Source organism: Gallus gallus, chromosome 3 (genome assembly GCF_016699485.2).
Source record: "Gallus gallus isolate bGalGal1 chromosome 3, bGalGal1.mat.broiler.GRCg7b, whole genome shotgun sequence".
Lineage (NCBI taxonomy): Eukaryota > Metazoa > Chordata > Aves > Galliformes > Phasianidae > Gallus > Gallus gallus.
The window spans coordinates 52,544,731-52,554,578 of record NC_052534.1 but is presented as its reverse complement, the minus strand read 5'-3'; the positions used below and the strand labels follow the sequence as shown (position 1 = coordinate 52,554,578).

General features: G+C 38.1%; 1 protein-coding gene across 9 annotated transcripts in view; it reads left to right on the top strand.

Moving 5' to 3' along the window:
- ADGRG6 (adhesion G protein-coupled receptor G6) overlaps positions 1-5,815 on the top strand; it is a 109,626-nt gene extending 103,811 nt beyond the window's left edge. For 8 of the 9 annotated variants that reach the window (XM_040697113.2, NM_001031071.3, XM_015284081.4 and 5 more), the window contains one exon: positions 2,825-5,815. In XM_040697113.2, coding sequence (XP_040553047.1) covers positions 2,825-3,003 — 179 coding nt within the window. In that variant the 3' untranslated portion in view covers positions 3,004-5,815. Of the gene's footprint in view, positions 1-322; positions 370-2,824 lie in introns of all 9 variants that reach the window. The other variant, XM_025148729.2, reaches the window with a different exon arrangement.
- The last annotated feature ends 4,033 nt before the right edge of the window (positions 5,816-9,848 follow it).

Genomic DNA, 9,848 nt, shown 5'->3' with positions numbered 1-9,848 from the left:
ACAGTTTTCTAAATATTTTTTATTTCCTTACCTTTTGCTTTGAACTCTGAAAATACACATTTTATTGTATTTTATTTTATATACTTCAAATCTTTTTTCTGAAGTTAAGTTTTTAAATACCAACATATCTTCTCACAATTCTAAAATAATAGAAAATAAGGTCCATAGTTCTCATTTTCAGTACAGCTAAACTTCTTGGTTTGATGTCTTAGCTACACTGCAGGTAAATAGTGTAATAGCTACATGTCTTGGTAGTTCTTGTTAATATGGTTGTAATGTACATCCTGGAACTGACACGGGCATTCATGTGTTTGTGGTATAGATAATGTCTTCTAAGGCCCTTTCCTCACCAGTGGTGGAGTGTTACAGGTAAAGTGAGATCTGCTTTTGTCAGATGCATGGTTTGGACAGGGTGGAGGGCTGCCATTTGCATGATGTCCTAATTGGCACAAAGGACTTTGCTTATCAGAATCACTGCTTGTTTCTCACTGTTACATCTTGCGTCACTGGTGCTGAGTCAAAAGATAAGCGTGCTTTGGACTCTGAGTTTCTGCACTCTGCATGGTGCATGAAGCATATGGAAGATGCTCTTTTAGAAAACAGACCATGTCCTGATATTAACGTCTGTGTACTGTACTCTGGGAAAAGGAGAAGCACTGAAGAACCATACACAAAGCACATATTAAAAAGCAAAAACAACCTGATACATACCTAGAAAAAAGATCTGAAGATTTAAAAAACCTATTACAGGGATTATAACATGCAGTATATCTGGTCAGAGGCCATTACAGATTTTAGAATGACTAGAAGCCACTGTTCTTTCATATCCAGCCACCCAAAATGAATTAGAATGACAAACTATGGAACTCTGAAAGTTTTACTGCAAATTGCCAGTTGAATCCAGAAAGCACATTTTGGAACACTTGTGGTGGACAAAAGAAATCACTTTAGCACATTGTGGCATTGCTGTCTATGAGACTGATGCAAACTTGTTGTAGATAGTACTTAAATATCGTATACAATGGAGTAGAAGTTAAAATTAGTTCTGCATAGAATTTGGTGGTACAACTCCTGTTTACTTCTTTGTTTACTTCTTTTTACTTCTTTTTAACTCTGTACTTTGTTTTGAAGTCCATTCAGCTTAAAAAAAGAAAAAGAAAGAAAGAAAGAAAGAAAAATTAAAGAAAGTAAAGAAAAAAAGAAGGAAAGAAAGAAAAAAAAAATCTTTAAAAAAAAAGGGCCCCACTGGTTTCAAAGGATTTACATAATTCCCATGCGAGCACATTTCATAAGGAAATAGCTGTCTAATAAATTAATTGTCTCTGGGGGGGCTGGATGAGGGGTAGGTGGAGAGGAGGGTGAACTACCAAAAGTTTGAAAAACTTTCTCTAAAGACTAAGATTTAATTAATCTTTGAAATAAGTTATTGAATATGTAGAAAAACTCCAAAATGTAATACCATTGGCTAGTAAATACATATACTTGAGAGGGACACAGTACCCAGCAGTTCACTATTGGACATGGAGTTACTTGCTGCAGTTTATGGACATTCTTGCGTGCTTTGAAAAAATCATTCTGATATGCCTAAACATGCCTTTTTCTTTTTGTAATGAGCAAAGCTGTTTCGATTTCTTGCTCTGCAATCCATTTCTCTTTCATGCAATGCATTATACTGTAACATTCCTTATGGTTTGATATCATAAATTCTGTATGGGGTGTTTTCTTTTCTGTTTGTTTTTCAATCATAATTCATTTATACAGAAAACAAGCATGGTGTGAAATCTAATTTTAAACCGTGAGCTGTGTTTTTAAATGATATTTTACTAAGGAATTTTTGAGGGTCATTTCACCTAGGTCTTCTAATCAGCCATCAAAAATGCCACTTGTAGAACACACTGCTGCAGAGGATCCTCTATCTTGCTATTGGCTTATGACGGCTCAAGCCTTGCCTGCGTTAAGAGCTACCTCCAGTCATACTCACTACAGTGGAAGAGATGAGAAAACTCATTAAGGCAGTGTTCTTGAGAAAATGAGTTACAGTCTCTGTTTCTCATTGCTTATTACATGAGCTCTACCTACTGCCCATCCTCTGAATAGCAATTCTGTCAGCCTCTGGCGGCTTCCTCTACCCTGCTGGAAACAGCCTTACTGGAAAATAACTTATTCCTTTTTTTTTTTTTTCTTCAACTCCCCCATTGGCATGTAGCACATAAACTTTAAAAGGATGTGGATTTTCTGCATCTTTTCATCCCACAGTTGTTCAATCTGTACTGTCCCTTTTTTTATGGAAAATACAACTTTATTCTATGCAAATGAAAAGTCTAGTCCAGTTTTGGTTCTGGTTATCTGATTTAAGAGTAAGCCATGTGTTACATTCTGCAATTGTTCTTGTGTATAGATTATAATTTCCACAAGTGAAATAATTAAATCCACTTAAGGTCATTTTCCAGTACTTTATTACATGGAGATGCCATATTTTATGGACATCTCTCTTTCTAGCTTTGTAAGATTAAAAACTAAATTAACATGTAAATGGGCAGTGACAGTTGACTTTAGACAAAGGAATAGTGGAATAATTTTGAGAGAGACCTGAGAAGCCTGATAACCAAACCAGACATTGGAAAAGAACTTAGAAGAAGCAGTGCCAACCCCCCCCCCCCCCAAAAAAAAAAAAAAAAAAAAAGTTACTTGCTGGCTTCTAGGGCAGTAATTTCGTTCAGCAGTAGTGGCAATTGAAGGCACATCTATGTGGGAGTGACACACCTCTTAAAATATGAGTTTGCTTAAGAAGCCCTAAATTCCTGTTTCTTTTTCCTCTTCCTAGAGAATATTTTTGTTGACAAGCCACCTTCAAAATTTGCCCAAGAGGATGGAGAGCAGACGTCAATCATCCCTGTCCACCAGGTTATTGACAAGGTCAAGGGATACTGCAATTCTCACTCCGACAACTTTTATAAAAATATCATCATGTCTGACACATTCAGTCACAGCACAAAGTTTTAACTGGACTTCTGAATTCTTTGAACTAAATGAAGCCAAAAAATATGCCTGGAATGGAGAATACTGGATATCATACAGTGTGATCTGCCCATTTATTTTTCCCAGTTTATAATGTTATCTTATAAACAGATTCCACTTGCAGACCAATTTCTCTACCTTTTTCCTACTGTAGGAATGGACAATTTTCATCCATGGTATTGAGCTGTTTTACAATGTGTGCCCGCGAACATGGCACCAGGACAGCTAATCATAATCCTGTGTAAATATATATATATATATATATTTTTTTTTTTTAAGACAGAAGAAGAGCCATAAGCCTAACTCCAAATTATACAGTCTAAACAGAAGCATGTCCTGTCTCCTGGAGAAAATAGCAACTGTGTCATGCAGTACAGTCAAGCTCTTACCTAACAGTTTACTGATGGTCTATTTCTTTTGAAAAACATGATTTTTCCCTACAGCACTTGTTAGATTCTCCTTTTTGACTGTCTAGTGCTGCCTGTTCTTTTCTTTTCTTTTTTTTCTTTTTCTTCTTTTTTTCCTTTCTTTCTTTTTTTTTTTTTTTTTTTTTTTTTTTGTAAGTGAATAATACACTAAGTCCAGTGTTAAAGGGATTTTTTAAAACATTTTTTGACTTTTAAGCAGACCTAATCATGCAAATTTTGCTTACCAAACTGTACGTTCTGTAAATTCAGGCTATTCTGAAAACAAATACATTCAAACACTCTTACTACATAAATCTGATAGCTGAGGAAGACCTGCAGGCTGCTAGTAAATCTTTTGCAAATTTTAAACCTATAGGTATGTATGGCAACATACATTTGCATTGGTGCAGAACAAGGTAAATCCACAGTTCACACAAAATCATGTTTCAGTGTTTATTGATCAGCATGTAGGAAAAGCAGCATCTCTCGTGGCAACTTTTATTATGCAATGTCTGTACCAGCGTGTGCAGTCTTATTTTTTGCTAAACAAAACAGAAAACGTCTATATATAAATGTACAAATACATATTTAGATTTCTCTCCACACAAACTTTTATAATATGCACACCGTCAGTATTACTGAGGAAGCAATGTGTACTCCAGACAATCTAAGAAAGGCGAACAGTAGTAAACTTGAATACAAGTTTAATACTTTGTGATCCCACAGGTTCATCTGTCAGTCTCTTTACTTGAGATATGCTGTATGTATAGGCATCTCCATCAGATGGCGTCACAACATTAGCATAACCTGAGTTACATTTACCAGTAATATACAAATGACATCATTTTGGGCACATGACACTACCAGTATCAGTATCCCTCTCCTGCCCCCCCATTGTCTGACTGGCTTGGGGTTGTTGGAGGTACAAAGTTTAAAGAGTGTTGAGGCAATGGGAAGGAATTTTGGCATTGCTGTACTGTGTACCTCATTACACTGATCTCTCTGTGCAGACAACAGACAAGAGCATAAAATGCTTACTCGTTTTAAGGTCTATAAACCTGTGACATGTTAGCTTGTGACCACATCTGCCAAAAGTACATGAAGCGTGTATCACCCCTTGCCAGATGCTATAAAAGCTGTTACTGCACATGTCACAGAAAGAATGGGCCAGAACATCAAAGGTGTTCTCAATTACTGTTTTCAGAGGAGAATGTCTCCTAACGGAAATTTCTTTTTCTTTTTCTTTTTTTTTTAATAAAAAGACTTCTTTGTACCAAAGTATTTTTAGGCAAATACCTTATTAGCTGCATTGGGAAGATGACCAGAAAGTCACTCTGTGAGATGTTCAGTTGCTAAGCAGGTGAATACTCAATGATTAGGAATGTGGATTTGTGCCTCTCTCTGCTCTTTGCACGCATCTTTGTGTGCAGAGATCTTTTAATGCTGTGACCGCACAAATGGAGTATTTTCCCTGGCTGCAAACACCTTGCAGGAGGAGTATGTCCTAACTGTATTCTGTCCAGAAACACTGCTGTTGCTACACACACCTTAACAAAACCTCAGTCTCCTAACTGCAAACACTTACATGGTGGTATGAATGAAAGTCAACCTTATACAGTTAACATGTAATTATTAGTAAGGATGAATGCTGTCAGATATCTTTGAAAGAGGAAATAATGTAGGGAGAGGTTATGTACAAGCATTTACTGAATTTATATATCGTCCCACTTGCTTAACTACTGTAGATAATAGTGTTCACATAGCAGCTTACTGTGAGATTTCTACCTGATTAAGGTGTTCAGAAGTGAAAAGAAGGAAAATAAAACATTCCTGAAAAAAAAAATGAGGAATAATAAAACATAATAGATTAGTAAAATATAATAAAAAAAACAATATCCTGACTGAACTGTAATCTAACTATCAGTTTAATGTACAGCTACATATATTGTTTTCTGAAATAAGATTTTCTCTTTTCTTTTACTACCATGTAGTAATCTTAAACTATATTTGTCCATTAGATGCTCTGGAATGCTCTCAGTTCAATGTAAAGCTTCTATTTTGTAGTTGACATGCTGTAACCTCCTTTGTACATATTTATTTATTTGTGAGGTTAAAAATGTCAAATATGCTCAGCTCTGCTATGTCTGTTATTGTTTAGCTTCTTCTTCACCATAGAAAAAGAGGGAAATAATATTATTTTTTTCAAACACTTTTTGTGAAAAAAAATTACTGTAGTTCTGTATGAGGAAACATGTCAACATAGTTTGTAATACTAGTCAGTGGAATATAGTGCAACAGTTTTGAAGATGGACTGAAGTGGAAAGAAACATTTTCCAGTAAACATTCTTAATGTTAGTGTACCAAATAATTAAAGTTTTTTTAGTAGTGAATGGTTGAATTTTTTTTCTTTTCTCTCTCTCTCTCTCTCTTTTTTTTTTTTTTTAAGTTTAATGGCAAAAATTACACAGTGGAATTCTGAAAATTAATCTTATATTAATTAAATATGTGAGACAGGCACATGCCTAGCCAAAATGTTGGAAATAAATGTGCAAGACTAACCCCATTTTAGAAGAGGAATGCATTCTGCAGAATATGCTTTTCCTTTTTGTTAATAAATTGATGCCAGACCCAGTAAGTGATCAGAAAGTAAGGTGAGTTCATTTATTTATAGTAGAACTTATGTCATAGCAAGAAAGGAACAACAAGGCAACGGACAGTATGCTGCAAGAGGTAATCAAATGAATAATTGAAAACCCGGGAGTTCTTTCTATTCATATGTCTCTTTCTAGATGAATTTAGTCCTTCATTATGAATAACGTGATTTAATCTGTAATCACATTTTGACTAATTGCTATTATAAATCTGTAGTCAGACGATCAATTAAATATGCACACTAATATATAAACATTAAATGCAATGCACTAATGGCCTACCTTTACATGTTTACACCTAAAGAACCTGGAAACTCAATGAAACATATCAGACCTGCTCCCCTGTACTTAAACCTCTCCCCAGAAAATGCACAGCACTTGAAGATTCAGTGATGGTATTTATAGAGGGCAATGAAAATAAAACATGTACTATTAATAAGGATGCATGGTGTGCCCAAGCAGCATGTCCATGTGAGTTTGTGGACAGCGAACGCTGCTCTTGGGCTTTGTGCCTTGAATGGTGTGGGAGGACCCTCTGAGAGAAGAAGCCCAGGTTTTTTCAAGTGGGATTTTGGCAGATACCAAACTTGTAAGAAGTGATTTGCAGCATTTGAGGGTGGATTTATTTTTCTCCTCATTTCATCACTTTTTAAATATCAAGAACAATTTTATTTTAGTCCTCTACTGTTAACAGCTTCCTACTGTAACCCATTGAGTTACATAAAATGACACTTCATTTTGTTCCTTTTGAGAGGCTGATCTATAATCAGACATATCTATGTAACCACAAGGATAGCTACCGACTTACAGGACATCAGTGCCATTCATGGAGGTGTTATAAAGATTTGTTTTACATTTTCTGTATATAAAGATGTATAAGCATATATGGGTCAGAAAATCAGGCAAAGGTCTTAGAAGTTAAGTTCAGGCAAATCAGTCATGAAACCAGTCTGTGGAGCAGCCATAGGCACTGCTGTGCTAAAGAAGCTTTTCCCGCTGCTTAGCCAATCTTTGTCTACTTGTCCCATATAATTTGAAGTGCTCCTGGCCCCTCTTTGGCACTCATCCTCAAGACATGCATTTCCTGCAGTGCAGGAAAAGGAAAAGGAAAAAGAAATTGTTAACAAAAAGGAAACAAAGGAAAAGGAAAAATGGGGATGTGAAAGGGAGAGAAAAAGTGAAAAGGTAAAGGAAGTAGTGTGGGAGAGAAATGGAGAAAGAAGAGGGAGAGGAGGAAAAGAAAAAAGGGTAAAGTAAAGGAAGTAGCAAGGGGCAAGGCAAGGGAAAGGGAAAGGAAAGGGAAAGGGAAAGGGAAAGGGAAAGGGAAAGGGAAAGGGAAAGGGAAAGGGAAAAGGCTTGGAGATCTTGCTTGGAGGCTGATCTAACAACTTTATCTCAGCAATTCAGGAATACCCTAATGCCCCCCATGATAAGAAATCAGACTCACAAGCTCCAAGCATCACATCTGAAATAGCTGAACAAATTTCCTGGAAACCTTTCATCGAAAGACAACCCTTCCTCAGACACATCTGCTTGCTCAAATCCACTGCTGCCATTGTTCTTTTATTAATCCCACATTTGGTACTCAAGAAGAGTGCATTTTGTAGTGGTGTCCATACAGACTGTATAACCAGTGCTGTTTGAAAGCAGTTTTAATTATACAGTTTTCACAGGGAGTGTTTGTTGACCTACTTACCCAACAAAATCAATGCCAGCTTCAATCTCCAGCATGGACCAGTCAGCCACAGACTCCAGGCTATACCACTAAACTGGGCACTTAGTATACAGACTATTCTAGTAAGAGTTCTGAAAAACACAGCTTTAGCTAGAAAAGAGTTCTGAAAATCTATATGCAAAGTGTAGGGCAAAAAAAAGAGCAAATGCTTATAACTGCTCAGATGTGTCCCTCCACTGTCATTTCTTTTTCCCTTTTGACATCTCATAGAAGCAGAGGAAAGAAGAGGAGTGTGGCTGAGCAATGCAGCTCATGGTCACTGGGGCTGTCGCTGTCCCTGTCATGCTGCATTTCAGATCTAAATGTAGTAAGTGCAATAACGTTACACATTTTTAAAATTCCAGTCTGGTTTTCCTTTCTACTCGCCTGGCATGATTGCACAGGTTTTTCCAGCAGAGGGCAGTGGCATATTGCTGGTAGTAGTGTTAAAATCAAGAGAAAAATGCAACAAGAGTCTTCTCATGTAAGCACCGGAACAGAGATATGTGGGAGAGTTCATATCAGGTTTGTCTATTATTTAGTAATCTGTTGCATCAGCAGATAAAGCAAATGCTCTGCACTAGGGGAAGTGAGGGGAAAGAGCTGTCTGCCTGCATTTGGGCATATTTAGTGGAAAGAGTAATACAGAATGTCTCTATTTTCTTTTGCTGGTTGCTACATTTTCTCCTTTTTTGCTCTGAGGGGTTGTAATGGAAATAGCAACTGCTGCACTGCTGTCAGCTGAGCAAACAGAGACAGCTCTCCATTTCAAGCTTGCACATTAGTTTGTTCCATCACTGGGCAAATGATTTGATCTGATGGGCTGCCATCCTATGACTCAGAAATTCACTGTAGGATAATTGTCCAGGGAGGAAAATAACAGCAGAGCTGTATTGACAGTGGCATGCAGGCCCATACCTTCCTACCACATTTTTCCCTCAGTAACATCAGGACAGGACCCTCTGCTCCACACACACACTTTTTCCTTGTGTCACATGTGAGCAGTGCAGGTACACTGCTGACTCCTTGGCTGCTCTGTTGTGGGGCAGGGTTGACCAGAAAGCTGCTCCACGAGCAAATGACGCCTTGTTGAAATTAAAATTTCTCAATCAGCAATTCTAGCAAGAACTGCAAAGGAAAAAAAAATCTGAAACAGTTTGAATCACCTCATCCATCCATCGCCACACTTGTCCTGGAAATGCAGCTGGACTGGCACATCTCTCTCCACATGTGTACCAGCTTTTCTCTGGCACAAAGCTAAGGGAAGGGGGTGGTTTGGGGCAGGTGGAGCAGGTCCAGTAGGGCAAGGACGTACCCTGCTTCAGCCCCTCCTTCTTTATAAGGAAAAAAAAAAAAAACAATCTAGGGATGGTTGTCTTGATGGCAGGAAGAAGGAGTGGTGGGAGGGAAGGCCTGGGAACAACTTACGCTTGTACAGAGAGGGGCAGAAGACTGCAGTGATGGACACTGTGACACCAACATTACTCTGAAACACTCTGGTGTTGCTGTTGTACACATACAGAGTCAGGGCACAGCTGCATTGCCAGCACAAACCCCCTTGGTGACATTACACAGGTATGGCTGTGCACATGGAAGGAGCCAGGATGATTCCCCTGTCTCTTCTCTGATCCATACAATGAACACCACTTCCCAGGAGAGATGACATGCTGGTATGCTTTCCATTCTTGTTTGGAATGACTCACTGCTCATATCTAGTCATTTCTAGAAATATTCAAGTGTGAGCTGGGCATTATGCAGGTGCTGACAACACTACTCAGAACACAGAGCTGCCATCAGGTTAAAACAGTCTAATGTTCTCCAAAAGTTGTTCAAGGAAGGACTGTGACCATGAGAAACCCAGCACTTGAAAAGCTTTGCAGGAGCACCAGAAGATAGGGACTGAAATACTGTGATTTCCCAAGCAGAGAGCAACTCAAGGAGCACTCAGGGGAGTTCTGTGCATGTCTGCAACAATGCAGTGTGGGACATATACAGGTTGAGCTCTCCAAGTAAGGCAGCTCCAACTGCTGAGCAGGACCTGTAAGCATGGATGTCTTC